The 19,179-nt window shown below is 38.1% G+C and overlaps 1 protein-coding gene across 2 annotated transcripts in view; it reads right to left on the bottom strand.

Annotated features, from left to right (window-relative positions):
• ak9 (adenylate kinase 9) overlaps positions 1-19,170 on the bottom strand; it is a 55,278-nt gene extending 36,108 nt beyond the window's left edge. For both annotated transcript variants that reach the window (XM_031901891.1, XM_031901892.1), the window contains exons 1-12: positions 19,069-19,170; positions 16,230-16,343; positions 15,744-15,807; positions 14,439-14,491; positions 13,395-13,491; positions 9,995-10,107; positions 8,228-8,410; positions 6,855-6,965; positions 6,618-6,692; positions 4,694-4,795; positions 2,309-2,448; positions 2,056-2,236 (exon numbers count right to left, since the gene is read on the bottom strand). In XM_031901891.1, coding sequence (XP_031757751.1) covers positions 2,056-2,236; positions 2,309-2,448; positions 4,694-4,795; positions 6,618-6,692; positions 6,855-6,965; positions 8,228-8,410; positions 9,995-10,107; positions 13,395-13,491; positions 14,439-14,491; positions 15,744-15,807; positions 16,230-16,337 — 1,227 coding nt within the window. In that variant the 5' untranslated portion in view covers positions 16,338-16,343; positions 19,069-19,170. The remainder of the gene's footprint in view (positions 1-2,055; positions 2,237-2,308; positions 2,449-4,693; positions 4,796-6,617; positions 6,693-6,854; positions 6,966-8,227; positions 8,411-9,994; positions 10,108-13,394; positions 13,492-14,438; positions 14,492-15,743; positions 15,808-16,229; positions 16,344-19,068) is intronic.
• Between the last annotated feature and the right edge of the window lie 9 nt (positions 19,171-19,179).

Raw genomic sequence — 19,179 nt, 5'->3', positions numbered from 1 at the left:
TCAAAGAGCTCTCACCACACAAAGAGATAAATAGTTGGCCAGTTTGAGCTTTTCCGTGCATGCCTGCTCTCCCTCCCCCTATTACACACATAGAAACCGGAGCTGAAGCAGGGAGCGTGTGACGTCACGCCGGGGGGTGGGGCAAGGAACCAGGATGGATTGGCACGCAGAAGAGAGCGCAGGGAATCAGGTAGCAGAGGGACTCGAGTATAAGCCGAGGGTTAATTTTTCAGCACATTTTGGGTGCTGAAAAACTCGGCTTATACTCTATCTTAAATTATAATCACAAAACAAAAACTGTAGTACCGTGTTAGCCAGTGTCAAAAATAATAATAAAAAAACAACAAAACACAAATACGAGAGTATTGTAGAAATGATACCTATATTGGCTAACAATAAAAATACATCGCAAGCTTTCGGAGCTCTAAGGCCCCTTCATCTGCATTTTGCTCCGAAAGCTTGCAATGTATTTTTATTGTTAGCCAATATAGGTATCATTTCTACAATACTCTTGTATTTGTGTTTTGTTGTTTTTTTATTATTATTTTTAAATTATAATTTAATCCTAAACAGACGCATGACTCGTATAACCATTCAGGGAATTTAATCTATTGTGACTCCTGTAGTCCTTGATAGTGTCTAGTGCACCTGCAGCACAGCCAAGCGTACAAGGGCACATCAAAGTTACTATCTTTTTGGCCTAGTCTAAGCTTCATACTGACCCAGAGAAAATATTATCCCAAAATTTTCTGCCATGGTAAGTACATAACCCACAGAATATAGAAATGAGGACAGCTTGTAACTGCCTAAAATACATTTGTCACAGATATACATTCCCCTCTCATATCATGCTTTGATGCCAGAGTTGTATAAAAAAGTGTATAAAAAGTTGTATAATAAGTTTTTTTTTAAAGTGGCACTTATTACAGTTGAGTTTTAAAGTTTACATACACCATTGCTAAAGATGTTCATTTTCTGTAAGAGGAACTGGGGCATTTAAAAAAAATTGATGGCTTCATGAGGAGGGAGGGTTATGTAGAAATTCTAAAGCAGCACCTCAGTAAGTAAAGTGCAATTGCCATGTTTTGTTGCCACAATGCAGCATTTTCTCCCCAGAGTTCCAGTGGCATTGTGGTCACAAGGTCACAATGGTTTTAATGTGCAACTCACTTTGGGAAAAGTGCAAGAGCGCAACTGTGCTTAAAGTAATAAATAACCCCCTTATGTCTTCCAGAATTACAATGATCCAAAGCATACCTCCAATGTTGTAACAAAATTGCTTAAAGACAACAAAGTTAAAATACTGAAGTGACCATCCCAAAACCCAAATGTAGATCCCATTAAAAATTTGTGGACTGACCTAAAAATGCATCTCAGAGCAAGAGGCCAACAGAACTGACTGACTTACACCAGTACTGTCAGATGGAACGGGCAACAATTCCAGTAACATATTGTGAGATGCTTGGCAAAGGCTACCATAAGTATTTAATTCAAGTCTAGCAATTAAAAGCCAATGCCACTAAATACTAGCAAATTGTAAATAAACGTGTGACCCACAGGAAATCAGATATGATAAATAAAAGCTGAAAAAATTGGTCCTCATATAGAAATAAAGAAGATGCTCTGTTTGACTAAGAACATGGAATGTATGGTAATATGAGTGAAGTTGTAAAAAACGTATGTCTTTTGTAATGATTTTTGTAACCTTTAGGATAGATCTAGTATAGATGTGGATTTTGATATAAGGTATTGTATTATTCAAGGGAAAACAATATTGAGTTAAAAAAATCAGAACTCTAGAAGATTCAATTACCACATCTGTTTAGTTGGACAGCACTCAATTTTTTATAGACACAACAGGTTTTGGATACATGTTCTTATGAGGGTTTAATCCCAAATGTGTCTGTCTGTGGGTACACTATGCAATAGGAGAAACTTAATTATATTGTAATTTTGAGCAAGCACTTACCACGTTGATAAATGTTTTTGAAAAAGCAAAAACATTTTGTAAAATGAACTTACTCCAAATGCAATAAATCTCTCTTGAAAAGTTACCTTTCCTGCATATTTATTGGCTATGAAATTGCAAAGGGTGGTTTTTCCAGAGCACTTCGGTCCAACCACTGCTACTTTACAAGGTGAAAGTGGCATGGGAGGGAGAAGATACTGACGAGGATTCTGCATAAATTTTCTAAGTGCCTCTTCTGAAGACATCAAATACATTTTATCCAGGAAACTGGAAAAAAAAACAAAAAGTCAGCACAAGAAAGTCCATCTGAGTAGATGTAGATAACCAAGACATGCTTACCTAACAGCAAACTCCACAAGTCCTCTTTTAATAAATCCTTCCTTTAAAGCAACAGGACATGTCTGACCCCATCTGCTTCTGCGCCACCTATATCTTGGAGCAATCATAGAGCTAGATGCCAGTAATCGCAAGAGTTGATCCTGTAGGGTAAAAAAGTGTATTCTTCAAATAAACATTATGAAAATAGTAGAGGATTTATTAAACATGTCTTGCAAATCCTATCTAATAGTCTATTCTGCTGTAACAATTTTTTTTCCTTAAAAAAATTGTTAAAACGGTGGTGTGCCCTTTCTTGTACATAATGCATAATGCTTACATTTTTTTTGTATTAACATGAAGTTCCATATTATGGAAAACCCCAGGTTCCAATCAGTTCACAAAATGGATCCCATATCAAACACTGCATTATTCAGTGTGTTAAAAAAACAACACATATTTGTAAATGTTAATGCACAGTTCATTTAATTTCATGAATTTTAAAATATTGGAACAAAAAATCTCTACTGTGGCATGTGCAAACACTGAGACACGCTAGTAAGTCAATATTTAGTAACGCAGCTTGTAAATGGTTGTTGTAGTTACTGATCCTTCAATTCTTATTATAGGAATTTTTGCCCACTTTTCCTTGCAGACTATTTCTAATTCCGAGGACTTCTTGGGCAATCCAGCTTACTTTTCTTTGAGTAGATCACATCAGTTAACCTGTCTTGTAGAAGCCACCCCATTTTCAGCTGCAGTCTTTTGGCTGCTTTTCATCAAATGCTTTTCTTTTTGTAATAATAACAAACTTTTGGTGATTGTGACCAATGTGTTCAATATTTACTTCATCAGTTTAGAGCACTTGTTTCCAAAAGGCCACCATTTTGTTATATGTTGTCTTGCATACCTCAGCACTGAGGTTTGTGATGAGGTCACAGGTAAAGTTACCTCCTGATTCCAAGCAGATCATGTTTGTGCAAGCAACTCTGAGCTGTGGAACTGTGCAACATCACTTCTGTGTCAGTCAAACCTTTAGGTTCTTTGCAGGCGTATGAGGATTTCCCTTTGCCTTTACGGCCAACATACAAGGAGTTTTCGCTAATAGTTTTCTTAATCTGCCAGATCTTGCCTTGAGCTTCCCTTAACTGCCATTTCTAAATAACATTACTTACCATGGAAGTTTCAAGCTGAAAACATTTTGCAATCTATTTTTAGCATTCCCCTGTATGTAGGAATCAATTAGTTTCATTTTCAGATTCTTAGTTGTTTAGAAGGGAATATATTTGTTGAGTAACAGCCCAAAGTTTTGGGTAAGAGATTTTATTGCGTTTTGCAACTGTCAGGTGCAACAGTGTTTACCAACAAGTGGAAAGTTGTCCATACTTCTACATGCCACAATTACAATTTTCTTGTTTCTATGTTTTAAAGTTTGTGAAATAAAATGTGTACATTAACATTTGCAAATTTGTTTTTTTTTTAACACACTGATTCCTGGACTAATTGCCGTTTTTTTCGATTAACTAAATATGTAATTTGTGATATTATGTTAGAACAAAATTATACGAAAAAGAAAAAAACTAAAATGTGTGGTTTGCCTAAGAATTCATTCCCCACAATAATATTTGTATTTTAGAGCATCCCTTTGCAACAGTAACAGATTTGAGCCTTATGTCAGTAACATAACACTTGTGTTCCTCAATTTTTAAATAATGGCACACAATACTGTATATGTTGGACTAGGATCTGGGCTTTGGCTGGACTGTCGTGACTCTAGTGTTACTGCCAAAAGTTACTACCAAAAGTGGCCTTTTGTTTGCCCTGAAAGATGAACTTTTGCTGAAGCTTCAGTTTTTAGAAGATCGAAACAGGTTCTCTTGAAGTATTTCCAAATATTCTGCACCATCCATTATCCCTTTTATTTATACCAAAATTCCCAGCACCATTGCCCTGTGCCAAGAGTTCATAATCAAACCAAAAGGTTAGGGGTGAGAAGGGCTAAAAGGAGAAAAAAAACTCCACAATTCAAAAAAATATAGTGAACATTCTATGAAAACAGAATGTATCCAAATACCTCATGCAAGATACATAACACTAATTTAAAACAAATAAATTCCTTTTCCTGTAAATGCAGAGGAGCAGCTTATGATAGGAAGCGTATCTGCTTTTCTCCGGTTGTGGGGAAAATGCAGACGGAGAGAAGCTGTCCTTGCGCTTTGTGTGCCCTTAGCCTAAAGATAGGTATAACTTATTGAATTAATTTGATTGAATCATATCTAATCATTTGATCTAATCAGAATAGTGATATTTTTGATATACCAGTTGCCTTGATGCTCCAGTATTAAATATTTTACATATTTTCAGTCTGTTCTTATGATATAATCTGTACATAAAAAACTGAGAACTCACAGTATCTGTTTCCTGCAGTGTTTCTTCTTCCTCGGAATTCTGTAACTTCATCACAACTGATCCAAGTCGAAGCCCCAAAGATACAAGACGAGATAATACTGTCTGAAATTGGATCAAATTATTACTGACTGAAGTAAAGATGCAATACTTGGAGAAAATAATAGTGCTGATATATTCTGTAGAAATTCTCAATCTTGAAAGCAGGAACATAAATTGTGCAACAGCAATAAACCAGTCAAAGGGCCCTGCTCCCAAGAGTTTGTAATCTACAGTTATAAAGGATAAATTGAGGCAAAGGCTTCTGAATGTGTGACAGACACAATATTTTGTCGACTGGAGAAATGGACCCCTTATCCGGAAACCCATTATCCCGAAAATTATGAATTATGAAAAGCCCATCTCCCATAGACTACATTTTAATCAAATAATTCACATTTTTAAAAATGATTTCCTTTTTCTCTGTAATAATAAAATACCTTGTATTTGATCCCAACTAAGATATACAGTAATTAATCCTTATTGGAGGCAAAACAATCCTATTGGGTTTAATTACTGTTTAAATAATGTTTTTAGCAGACTTTAGGTAGGAGGAACATTGTGAATATTGCTCTAATGTATGTAAACATGCTGTACACATATTTTGGGCAATATTGCTTTTTTGCTGTCCTTTTAATAACATTTTTGTGTACTTTTGGCAACTATATTTGGTAACAGGTATCAAACTTTATTGTGTGTATACATTTTCATGTCATGTGCTTTTGATGTGCTTCCAGGGGCGTAACAACAGAAGAAGCAGACTCTAAGGGGCCCATTTACTTACTCACGAACGGGCCGAATGCGTCCGATTGCGTTTTTTTCGTAATGATCGGTATTTTGCGATTTTTTCGGAAAATTATCGCGACTTTTCCGTTACCAATACGATTTTTGCGGAAAAATGCGAGTTTTTCGTAGCCATTCCGAAAGTTGCGATTTTTTCGTAGCGTTAAAACTTGCGCAAAACGTCGCGCCTTTTAAGTTTTAACGCTACGAAAAAAACGCAACTTTTCGCGCAAGTTTTAATGCTACGAAAAAATCGCAACTTTCGGAATGGCTACGAAAAACTCGCGTTTTTTCGCGCAAATCGTATTGGTAACGAAAAAGTCGCGATAATTTCCAAAAAGTTGTAAAGGCGCCGAAAAAAATCGCAAAAAATACGAAAAAGTCGCAAAATGTTCGTTTTCCAATCGGAATTTTTCCAATTCGGTCGGAATTCGTGTCTTAGTAAATCAGCCCCTAAGACTTTCTGGAGGCCCAGAAGTTATGGGAGGACAGTGGAGCATAAGAAGGTAAGCAGTTTCAATATATAGTTACAGTTGTTCCTAAAGTTTACGGGATCCTAAAATTATTTTTCTGTGGGGGCTAGTCACCTCTAGTTACCTCACTGTGCACACCAATAATTAGTGAAAGTCATTCTGTTTCTGTATGGGCTGTATAGAGTTATAACTGGTAAAATGAACCTAGCAGTTTTTATTACTTGAGATCTAAAAACCATGCTACCAATTATGTAAAACTGTTGATTACTTTTAGGAAGGTAACGGCATCAGGATCCAACCTGTTGGTTTGTAAATGGTTATGTGCACCTATATTTGTGACTGTGTCCCCCTATGTAAAAAAAGTACGCTTTAGTTTGTGTGCATTTAAGCACTAATGCATTGCTGCATTCACATGCCAAAATATAATTCAATTTTTTCTAAAAAATGCTTTTGCAAAGGCAAAACTCTCCTACACTATGCAACTATGCACATCTTTTGAACACATACTTTTGTATTAAAAGCAAAAACCAACTGACAACTATATTTTGGCTTGTACACAATAGATAGATAAACAGACAGATAGATAATAGTTAACAGAGAGGCTCAGTGGCTTCCCTGTGCATTACACTTACTTCAAAAATTTTCTGTGGTTTCATATTTCCATCCAGCTCTATGAGATAGTGAGGATCATGGTCAATCATTAGATCCTGAAATGTAACGCAGCATTAGAGCCAAACTCTACAATGCGAACAATCATTATGTTACTTTTAAGTATGGGTATTTTCACCTATAAAAGTTTTACATTTAAACATATCACATATTTGCTAAAATACTAATATCAGCACATAAAATATCTGTATAAACTTTACCTCCACAGGGCGCAGAAGAATATCTTTGAATAGCTTTATGCGTTCTTTAACATTTTCAGGAAAGTCTTCAGGCCTATAAACAAGCTTTTCTGTTAACGACATTTCTTCTTCCTTAGGGTGAAAAAAGAAATCATCAAAATAAGATAGAGTTTCATTAATCTACTTTGTGTAAAATCTTTAGCCCTAATAAAGGTTGTTTTCATAATTGTTGCTCTACTAAGGAGATGCATATATGAATATAAAAAAATGTAAAAGCAGTATATATTCTAACATATAATGGGCCTGATTCACTAAAGGGCGATAAAAATTATCGCACACTTTTTCGCGTTAAAAAACGCAAAATAACTTGCGCGCGATTCACCATAGTATTATCGCGTGCGAAAAATCGCCATTTTCGCATGGGGTATTTCTCGCACTAGTTTTACCGTTTTGCGTTAATTTCCGCGCTGAAAAGAATACGATCGCATGATTCACTATAACTTTTGCGTGCTAAATATCGCATTCGGCTATACGAAAATTAACACCTACTACAGGCAGGCGAAAAATTATACAAAAGTACAGTAAATGATTTTTTGCAATAAAATATGGACTTACAGTGTTATTTATTCAAGTCTGTGTTTCCCCCAGAGGGACGCTGCCGCCAGTTTGCAGCGAAATGTTCATTTTTAATACAGTAATTTTCCGCAAGTATTGGCGTGTATGGCCAACATGGCGTGCGTTCATTTGCGCAACTATTTCTATTTGGCTACAAGTGATGAAATGTTTCGCCAGGCATGGATTCGCAGCGAATTTTTGGACGTGCGTTGAATTTTTTCGCGGCGGATTTTTTCATGCGTTTCGCAAAACAATCCGCCAATGGCAAAACGCATGAAAAAATTCGCCATGCAAAAATTCACCGCACATCCAAAAATTGATACAAGTGCCCGCACAACATTTTTGCCGTTTCGGGGATCTTTCGAAAGATTTGCTAATTTTTCACTAAAGAAACCAGAACACATTTGCTCATCACTAGTGGCTACTATTTATAAGCATCTACTATTTATATGTGGCTAATATTTATATACACCATTTATATGCTTCGACAATTTTTATACACTATTTCTATGCTACCATTCATATTCGGTGATTATTCGCGTAATTTAGCGCATGTACAGGCAAATACCGCATTGAAATCGTCTTTCGCGAGTTAAATAACGCTTGCAATATCGCGCGTAAAAAAGCGTGAGTATGCTTATAGTGAATCGTGCGAAAAATCGCCAAAATTAAGCGGCGGTAAAAAATTTTAGCGCACAATAAGAATAGCGCACGTTTTATCGCCCTTTAGTGAATCAGGCCCAATATATTTATTTTTGGGTTAAATGGAATGATGATACCTGTTCTTCTTCCAACTCTTCCTCCTCCTCCTCCTCCTCCTCTTCTTCTCCCTCTTCTCCTACTTGCTGCTTCTTCTGTTTTTCTTTCAGAGCAGGATCCCAATCTTCTCTTTGATAAATAATGCCTGTATTTGGATCTTGCTTTAGGCCACACAGTCTTTTTCCTAGATCTGTGTCTGGGCACTATAAGTAGGAGAAAAAAATCACTGTTACAGCCCCTTTCCCTCACTTCTTCTCTTGGATGTCTATAGTGTCCATTTGACAATCAGAATTCTGCTAGCGCTAGCGCTATGTCTTTGATCCCAACAGATTAAGCCTGCCCCCACCCCCATCCTCATGTCTTCCTGCTCCCAGCCTGAACAAGTACCACTCCTAAAGGTGGCCGTACACGTAGCTATTCCGATCTTTCATGCGACCATTGGTTGAATGGTCAGATATGGCGGTAGAAACAATAGAAATTCTACCTCCACCTGGCGATTCAGCCCTGAACGTAGTTTTAACCTGGGGGATCGGTGAGTCGACCGATATTGCAGACCTCTTCGAGCCACCATACACGCACCGAAGTTTCGTACGATAATATCGCTGCGTGTATGGCCGGCTTAAGAGTCTCTGCTCCTAGTCCCATCAAACTTTGTCACATTGTTTCTGCAGCATTTCTCTGGAGCTAAGATTCTATTGTATCCAATTATGAGCTATTATATTTTCAGCACTTTTATTTGCACATCTTATATAATAGTTGCCCATAGGACATACCCCTTCCATTAAAGCAGCAGCCCGACTAATATGTTGGGGCTCTCTTGCTGTCAGCTTTAACTCTCTTCAACCAGCACATCATGATGTAATTACAGCTAGAGTGCCAGCTCCTGATGTCTTTTTATAACTAGGTAGCCACCATCTGTCACAGAACAACTACCTACCAGCCAATGGTACAGTCAGTGCTGGATTTCACAACTGAGCACCCATAGGCTGGCTCCCTTCTTCGCTCCCCTCCCGACCCCCCCCCACACTGATTGCGCGTTTATTTCGCTCACATGTGGAGCACTGGGGACGGGACGTGCTGAAGTTTTCTGCGTGTCCCGTTCCCGGTGTTCCATATGGGAGCAAAATTTACATGTGGCTGGGTGGCATGCTGCACCTAAAATTAGGCTGCCTTAGGCCCGGGCCTTTGTGGCCTCGCCACAAATCTGGGCCTGGGTGCAGTATTCAATTCTTGTTCTCAAACAGATTAAAGGCCACCTGCTCACACTGATATATATGCTTTGTTGTTATTATCCAATAGCACATTATGAAGCTGTCACATAACAGGAACTGCCTGCACCTAGGGTCGCCACCACTGGCGGCTTTCTTAGCCAGGCAGGGGGCAGGGGTTATGTCATGGGGGGGTGGGAAGAGGTGGGGTCGTGATGTTGCAGGGTGGGGGTGGGGGCATGGCTGTGATGTCACAGGGGGGCTATGACACAGCGATCATCGTTTGGCCGATAGCTGCGTCAATGTTACTGTGTCTTGCCCAGTTTTGCTAACTACCTCCTGCACCCCTGGCTGGAGATAGCTATTCAGGGAAAGATATAGAGCTACTAGTACTGGGTAATGACAAAAAAAGCATGCTCTTGCATGTGGCCCTCCAGCTGTCACAAAACAATTAACTTCAGTTTTGAATAGAAGCAGATGTTTTTCGGTGGCCCACTTCATGTTTTCAAATCACTGCAAGTTTTATATTTAAACGTAATAGCTATGTATTTAATTAAACAGTACATTTATTAAAGTTACCTTAATATTAATTATAATATCTGGGGTTAACTTGAAATTTTTAATCAGTTCAATTTGTTGGGGGATCTTTACATATTCTTCACATAGAGAGGGAAACCCGCATAGCACATATCCTGTAACAGAAAGAAATTATTCTTATACTATATAGACTATAAAGCAATGATTAGTTCAATGATATGGCATTAACAATAATAAATGATTATTAAAATTGAACAATAGACTGTGAACTTTACAGGTCTCTATAAAAATATACAGGTATGGGATCATTTATTCGTTATCCAGAAAGCTCTGAATTACGGTAATGCTATTTTCCATAGACTCAATTTTAATAAAATGTAGCCCATTTTAATGAAGGGTGCTGCTACTGGTGCCCTCTAGGCTTACTCTTGGCACTAACGGGAGTCCTGAGCCCCCGCTTACTGTGGGGGTAACAGGGAGTCTTCACTCTAAATGACGTGCCTCCACCCAGGGGTGATGTTGAGGGACTATAACTCCCACCCTGGGACCTGATATTACACTGTAGCCTTGTCAAGGACTCCACACAACTCCCGGCACCTTGCCCCTCCCTGGGGTAGATGCTTACCGGCGGGTATGTGATCCCTGGTGCAGGAATGAGCCGGACACACAGAATGTGATGAACCAGATGAATGTCTTTATTTGGGCAGAACCTCTCCAGGAGTGGCATACATTCGACAGGGCATATACTCCTCAGCTTCACCTTAAGGGGCTGATTTACTAATCCACGAATCCGAATGAGAAAAATTCGGATTGGAAAACGAACATTTTGCGACTTTTTCGTATTTTTTGCGTTTTTTTCGTCGCCGTTACGACTTTCCCGTAAATTGTCGGGATTTTTTCGTAACCGGTACGACTTGTGCGAATTGTCGCAACTTTTTCATTGCCATTATGCCTTTGGAGAATTGTTGCGACTTTTTCATTGCCATTATGCCTTTGGAGAATTGTCGCGACTTTTTCATAGCCATTACGACTTTCGCGAATTGTCGCAGCTTTCGTATTGAGAGCTCGAAAAAGTCGCGACAATTTGCGAAAAAGTCGCAAAGTACCGATCATTACGAAAAAAACGCATTCGGGCGCTTTTCGGACGTTCGTGGATTAGTAAATGTGCCCCTATGAGTACCTCCCTCCTAACCTACGGTACTCCCGCTAAATGATCCCTTCTTGGTGCTCCCCCCGGTACTCTCACCGAGAGACCATCTCTTAGGGCTCTCCCGGGTACTCTCGCCAGGCTGACCCACCTCCAGGACTCACCCCGGTACTCACGCCTAGGTACCCTCAGAGTAGGACTCCTTCTAGTGGCGGCTTGATCCACCTACCTAGACACTTTAGGCCCTGCTCTCCAGCAAATATAATGCTGGGGATCTTAACCCCAGTACCACTCCTGGAGGGGCAATATCTGCCCATTCTAACTTCCACACCTACATGTCACTCCTTGAGTGACCTATCACCAGAACTGACTATCTAATAACTGAGCCTGTTGTACTCCTCTACCCAGAGGCAGTCCCAGGCCTAAGACCCCACAGCACATGGCTGCATCCCTTTATATAACCTTGCACACCACCCTGTGGCTGTAACCCGAACTGCAGGGATACTCCCTGTTAACCACTAATATCCCAGACCATACCAAGTGTCCCAATTACCAGCACCACCCTGGGGCCTATACTAGGGGTGTCCATCCTACGGGGCCCTTTTTTTGTCAAACCCCTACACAAATAATTCAAACTTTTAAATATAATTTCCTTTTTTTATCTGTAATAATAAAACAGTACCTTGTACTTAATCGTAACTAAGATTGAATTAATCCTTTTTGGAGGTAAAATAAACCTATTGGGTTTAATTAACGTTCATATGATTTTTCAGTAGACTTAAAGTATGGAGATCCAAATTACGGAAAGACCCCTTATCCGGAAAACCACAGGTCCCACACCTGTACTACTTAAAGCAGCCCACATGCAAAGCACTGCTTTGTCTAAAGAAACCATTTTCATAAAAATATACTTTATTTGTAGTATGTGCCATTAAAGGAGAAGGAAAGGCTAAGTCACTTGGGGGTGCCAAAATGTTAGGCACCCCCAAGTGACTTAGATCGCTTACTTTTTACCCCGGGCTGCTGCCCCTGTACAGAGAGAACAGCACCAGCCCGGGGTAGCAGCAAGCGCTTCCTCCTTCCTTTTCGCTTGCGCACGCATGTGCAGTAGAGTGAAAAGCCGAACTTAAACAAGAAAGTCGGCTTTTCACTCTACTGCGCATGCGCCGGCCAACGGATTTCGCCGGCAGAAGAAAAAGGAATGAGGAAGCGCTTCCTACAGGTACCCTGGGCTGGTGCTTTTTTCTCCTAACAGGGGCACCAGCCCAGGGTACAAGGTAAGCGATCTAAGTCACTTGGGGGTGCCTAACATTTTGGCACCCCCAAGAGACTTAGCCTTTCCTTCCCCTTTAAATAATCATAAATAAAAAATAATGCATTTTTAAGGAGAGTTGTCCCCTGGCTTGTATGATTTACTGTTCTCAAACACAAACCATGGGCACACTTTTACATACATGCTAGGTTATGTCAGCCAATGAATGGTAAAAGATTTAAAAGCGCAATACTTATTGATATGTATATGCCAATTAAGTAACATTATTTAATAGGTTGGTTATTATAATTTATCTCTTAGCAGTTAAGTTCTCATTTTGAAGGTATAGTTCACCTTTTACTCTTATTACTTAAAGAACTTTATACATACATTACAAGTATTCCTAACAGGGAGTCCCAAACCAAAAGTAATTTTTTTTTCAATAATAAAACAAAGTGTTATTCAAAGCAACTTTACAATATGATTTCATTAAAAAAAAGCTTAATGGATTTAAAGTTATTTATATATGTAATTGCTACTGAAAGTAGTATCTGTCTGTTTATATTCTGACGCCCGAAACAAAATAGCAGAGGCTAGCTGATTTACAAACCTGGAGAAGAACTGACTTCTGCTCATTGTCAAGTGACAGACCCAGAGAACAGAAACAGATAAACATATACGGTTTTCAATTGCAATTATATTTACAAATAACTTTAAAAATGTTTCTTGAAAGGAGATCCTGTTTAAACTTTTAGAATAAATATTAAGAAATTATAAAAAAAAACTGGGTGGGTCAGCATAGTCAAAAAGCATACAAATCTACTGCAACAGCAGCCAAGATAGGAAGAACTCAGCAACAGAAGTTAAGGCATTCATAGAACTTGTCAAAGAAATGCTTATAAAGTAACACTCCAAATTAATTATGAAGTTTAGGAGAGCACTTCTGCTTCATGCAAACAAGAATTAACACTCTAACAGGAAAGTGTCAGTCCTTATAAATCTTACCAAATTTGAGATTTAAAATATTTGCAAGGGGGCCTTACCAAGATGAGCAACCTCTGGAGAATTTATCTTGTCCAAAATTAAATGTGTTACTAGTTCCTCAGGAATACTCAAGCCCTGATGAAGGAGCGCCTGCATCTGCAATTTAATTTTTTTTTATAAGTTAACTATATTGATAAGAAATTATTTTATACTGGTAATCTTTTTTTTTTTTTTTACATAAACCATTGCATTAGAAAGTAAAGTACATTATAAAATTGGGAACCCAGGCCAGTATTCCCATGCAATTCCCATGCAAGCAAAGGTAACTTAGAAAAAGCACAGACACAATACAGATATAATATCACACTGCATTAATGCAGTTCTGTGTGACTTTTCACTTCATTCATTAAAGTTTTCTTAGCATTTATACCATAATATATGTAAAATTAGTTGGAATTTTTACAAAACAGAGTGAAAGCAAGTATGCATAGTAGAGTAACATTTTTGCTGGGGCAATGGCAGTGCAGTGTCGCAGGAATGGTACCCCCTAGGCTGGTATAAGATTAGTGATTATATTTATTATATTATATTTACTCTGAGGGGTTGCCTAACACACTGGCACATTAAATTTCACTTTACTTCTCCTATAATATATAGAGAGGTATTCTGTCACCCTTATTTATTAAATTATTGTAAGACCCAAGTGTAAAGATGTTTTTGTTGCTGTTTGGCCTTAACAATAAACTTAGATGCTTAAAGGAACTGCTGTTATACAATTGGTGCCATGTATTATTTGGCAAAAGCCTACCTTAGGGTTTCTTATTATAAAAATTAAATATGTCAATAAACTGACAGGTCTGAAAAGTTATTGTTAGAATATATTCCCACACTACTCTCTTTCCCCATTTTCCTTCCTCGCTAAAAAAATGCTAAATAATTATATAGAAATTTATAATTAGAAGAATAAAATGAGTATATAAAATATTATATGTGAACAGTAACAGGCAGAATGAATCTGCACTGGCCCATCTTTTACCAGGTTCCTCCCTCTCTAAAAAAACATTAAAAAAACATTAAAACCCTGGAGATTAAATTTCACTTACCTTATTGCCCTGATCCGTCCCTCTTTTAATATGATCAGTAATCAGTTCTTTAGCTTTGATCAATCAAAAACAAAAATTGAATTACACAAAGTCGTCACACAATAGCTACAATTGTACATACACTGTATTCACACACTGTACTTCACAACCGTAATGTATAGGCGCTGCTGGCTAGTGGAATGGAGGGGGGGGGGGGCAGGTAAGAAAAAGTTCTTAACATATGCACAAATGGCATTACTGTATTTTTATAATTTTTGTATATGCTTATCCAACCTATGTACCCTATTTTGTTGCTGGACTACAACAACCACTACATAAACAGTTTTAGAGATACAGGTATAGGACCCATTATCCAGAATGCTCGGGACCAAGGGTATTCCGGATAAGGGGTCTTTCCATAATTTGGATCTCCATACCTTAAATCTACTAAAAAATTAATAAAACATTAATTAAACCCAATAGAATTGTTTTGCATCTAATAAGGATTATTTATATCTTAGTTGGGATCAATTACATGGTTCTGTTTTATTACTACATAAAAAAAGGAAACCAGTTTTAAAATTCTGAATTATTTGCTTATAATGGAGTCTATGGGAGACGGGCTTTCCGTAATTCGGAGCTTTCTGGATAACGGGTTTCCGGATAAGGGGTCCGATACCTGTATATTATTTTATCCTCCATATTAAATAGAAGCAATAGTTTGGTGTTATACACACATATTTATGTATCAAAAGGGCACACAACAAAAACAAAAACAATTAACTCCATTGTGATTCACGTCACATATTCAGACCTTTATCAAATGCATCAAATACAAAGATGGGGTTTGCTCACTATAATGCATCTTGATAAAGGTTCAAATATGTGACTGAAACTTTTATTTTGCACAAATAAAAGAATTTATTTTTTTTAAGCATGTCCTGTGAGTGATCGGTTAATCTTGTGAGTGTGTGTGTATATACAGATATCGAACCCCTTATCTGGATACCCATTATCCAGAAAGTTCCGAATTACGGAAAGGCCATCTCCCATAGACTCCATTTTAATCAAATAATTCACATTTTTAAAAATGGTTTCCTTTTTCTCTGTAATAATAAAACAGTAACTTCTACTTGATCCCAACTAAGATATAATTAATCCTTATTGGAGCCAAAACAATCCTATTGGGTTTAATTACTGTTTAAATAATTTTTTAGTAGACTTAATGTAGGAGATCCAAATTAGAGAAAGATCCCTTATCCGGAAAACCCCAGGTCCCGAGCATTCTGGATAATAAAATAAATATAAAATATAAATATTTATTACCTTCAATAAAAATAGAGTTCCATGCCTGAGAAATCTTCTTCCCTAAAGTAGCTTTTCCAGTTCCCTGCAAAGATAGAAATGTTATCATGTTCTGGAAAAGAGGCATAAGTTTCACTTGCTTCCACCAGAACTACTGAAATAAGTGTAAAGGCAATGGGACACACAGAAATGTATCACCTGCAAGAGATTGCTGGTCCTACCAGTGACAGATTGCCAGAAAATACCTTTACATTTTTAAGCATGAACGTTTTTAAAAGATGATGAAATTTGTATAAATACTTCTGATTTTTATATATTTTTTTTACTTTTCAGATTGAGTACAGACTTTCTTCACTGCTATGGGGCCACTCTCTTTTTATACCTAGCCTTCATTTCTGTATATGATCTCAGGACAAGGTCTACACTCCCCACTGCTCCATATGGGACTTTTACTGTTCTGGTATGTCTGTTTCCAAAATAACAATTTTATAAATCACTCAAACTTACAGGTTTTCCAACAATGAGAAAGCAAGTGGGTTTGGACATGAGAAAGGATTGTTGTGCTTCATCTTCATCAAATATGTCTGCAAAAGTTGGCCTTTCTTGAGAAGCCATGTTAAACTGATGACATTAAAGAAAATAAAGAAGCAAAGCATTATTGAATATAGTTAATGCAACAATACTTATAAATATACACTAAAGGAAAAGTATATTGACCTTTATTTAAAACATGAATCCATCACAGAACTAAAAAGAAAACTTTCAAGCTAAAGCCATTCAAATCAGTCTGCAACAGCATCAGCACTACAGATGGACAAGTTGATCAACTATTGGATGACCACTTTTAGAAAACATGGAGAGTAGCATGATAAAAGGTTTGATTTTTTTTATTTTAATTTAATTAATTATAAACATGAAAGTGAAACAGCAGTTTTAGAATTCTATTTGCGGGATTTATTACCCCTCCAGCAATTTACATTGCAGTTGTGGGTAAATAAACAAGGGGGATTCTCATTGCAGCTATTCCCAGGCAAAGCTGGTATGGCTTGTACGTGACTTAACTCAAAAAATCTGCAAAACTCAAATGTATAAAGCATTTTCTGTTATTGGCTATATTCGCCTTTTAATGAAGAGACATTCAATTCAGTGCAAATGGTAAGTGATGCTTATATGCTATATGTGGTACTGTTTTTTGCATTGCTCTGCCTATATACTATCTGACTCTGTGATACTGTTTTTTGTTTTGCCTTGCCCTGCCAATATCCTATTTGACTCTGTAGTACTGTGTTTCACCTTGCCCTGAACTGCCACCAGATGTCACTGTTATCATGAATGCAAATTTCATTTATGTGAAACAAAGAACATGTGAACCTAAAAATCAATTAATTGCAAATGTCCCTATAACCAATTCCTAAAGGACATACTGCCATTCCTGTTTTCAACAGGTTTTGGGGATATTCCCCAAATACGTTTCTGCCATGCAGCACTGGGGTCCTGAGTTTAATCCCAGCCAAGATACTATCTGCAGGGAGTTTGTATGCTCTCTCCAATGGGATATATTTATTAAAGAGTGAAGTTAGAGCTTGTCACAGACCACTAGAGTGAAATTCTGCCACTCTCCATTCATTTCTATGGGATTTATAAAAGAATATTTATCAACAAGTGAAAGTTCACCCTTTGATAAATATGTCCTTAGACACAGCTAATAAATGTCAGGAAATACCCTGCCATAGACAATACTGAGAATTGCCTCTGCTAAAACACACGTAGAGACAATTATCAGCATTGTCTATTTTTGTAGCCATGACAAGTAGCTGCTACTAGTAGCTCTGTGTGTCTTCACCCTAAGGGCTCTGGCACACGGGGAGATTAGTCGCCCGCGGCAAAGCTCCCTGTTCGCGGGCGACTAATCTCCCCGAGTTGCCTTCCCCTGCCATCCCACCGGCGAACATGTAAGTCGCTGGTGGGTTGGCAGATGCGGCGATTTCCTGAAATCGCCCCGCTGCGTCTGCCATCCCACCGGCGAGTTACATTGTCGCTGATGGGATGGCAGGGGAAGGCAACTCGGGGAGATTAGTCGCCCGAGAACAGGGAGTTTTGCCGCGGGCGACTAATCTCCCCGTGTGCCAGAGCCCTAATGGTGTAAGTATGTACTTTAATGCCACATGTTGGCTCCTGATCTTCCCTATTCCCACACCTTGGGGCTGATTTACTAAGACACGATTTCGAATCTGAATTGGAAAAATTCTGATTTGCGATTTTTTCGGCGTCTTTACGATTTTTGCGTAAAAACGCGAGTTTTTCGTAGCCATTACGAAAGTTGCGCAAAGTCGCGATTTTTTCGTAGCGTTAACACTTGCGCGCAAAGTCGCGCCTTTTTCGTAGCGTTAAAACTTAAAAGGCGCGACGTTTCGCGCAAGTTTTAATGCTACGAAAAAATCGCGACTTTGCGCAACTTTCGTAATGGCTACGAAAAACTCGCGTTTTTACACAAAAATCGTAAAGACGCCGAAAAAATCGCAACAAATACGAAAAAATCGCAAAATTACCGATCATTACGAAAAAAACGCAATCGGACGCATTCGGCACGTTCGTGGGTTTGTAAATGTGCCCCCTTGTGTCTCATGCCCCCTGCTGTGTTAAGCTGTAAGCTTTTTATCCCCTATATCAGTTCATATGTGCATGCCTTTTATTCTAGTTTGATGCATACATACAGTGATACATATATATTATACAGTGCTGTAGAATATGATGATACTTCATAAATGTGTGTCTTATAAGTTAAGTATCCAATTTACAGTCTGCATTGCCAGTCAAGGACATACAGTTCTGGTTGGTGGGCAGTTACTTGAGTTCCCATGCAAGTTTAGTAATTAGTTTGATAACTCCATTACAGAAGGTATTGGAATGAATGACTGTACAATCTGTGAATCACTAGTAAATAATAATAATAAAACTGCATCCTGTTCATACTAGGAATGAATCAAAGCAAAATATACCATATGTGTGGTTGGTTTATACTAGAAATATGTTATTGAAGGTTTACTCCTATTATACTATTCCATTAGTGCTGTTGAACTACAGAGTCTTTGTAGCCAAATGCAGAAACATACTGAATTGGTTTCAGATGTTTTAACATTGTTTCCAGGTTACAACCAGGATAAATGGAAACTTTGTTGGTGGGATAGTGCTGAGCTGTCATTCTTCAGCATAATAGTGGCACCAGAGAAAATGCTGTGCATCTTAGAAACCATGCTATACGATAATATATGTGCAACTGATAGCTTATGCTGAATATTAATTCATTTGGGGCCCATCCCACCCCGATAAAATGGATTGTACTTACACTGACTCCCAGCACTATCCCTTCTCCGCTGCTCGGCACTGATTTGTTTGCAGCCCTACATCCCTCTCAACTGTTTCCAAGGCAACAGCTCCTCCCATTCAAGCTGCTAGA

The sequence above is a fragment of the Xenopus tropicalis genome, chromosome 5, assembly GCF_000004195.4.
Source record: "Xenopus tropicalis strain Nigerian chromosome 5, UCB_Xtro_10.0, whole genome shotgun sequence".
Taxonomy (NCBI): Eukaryota; Metazoa; Chordata; class Amphibia; order Anura; family Pipidae; genus Xenopus; species Xenopus tropicalis.
This window is presented reverse-complemented; position numbering and strand designations above follow the sequence as displayed.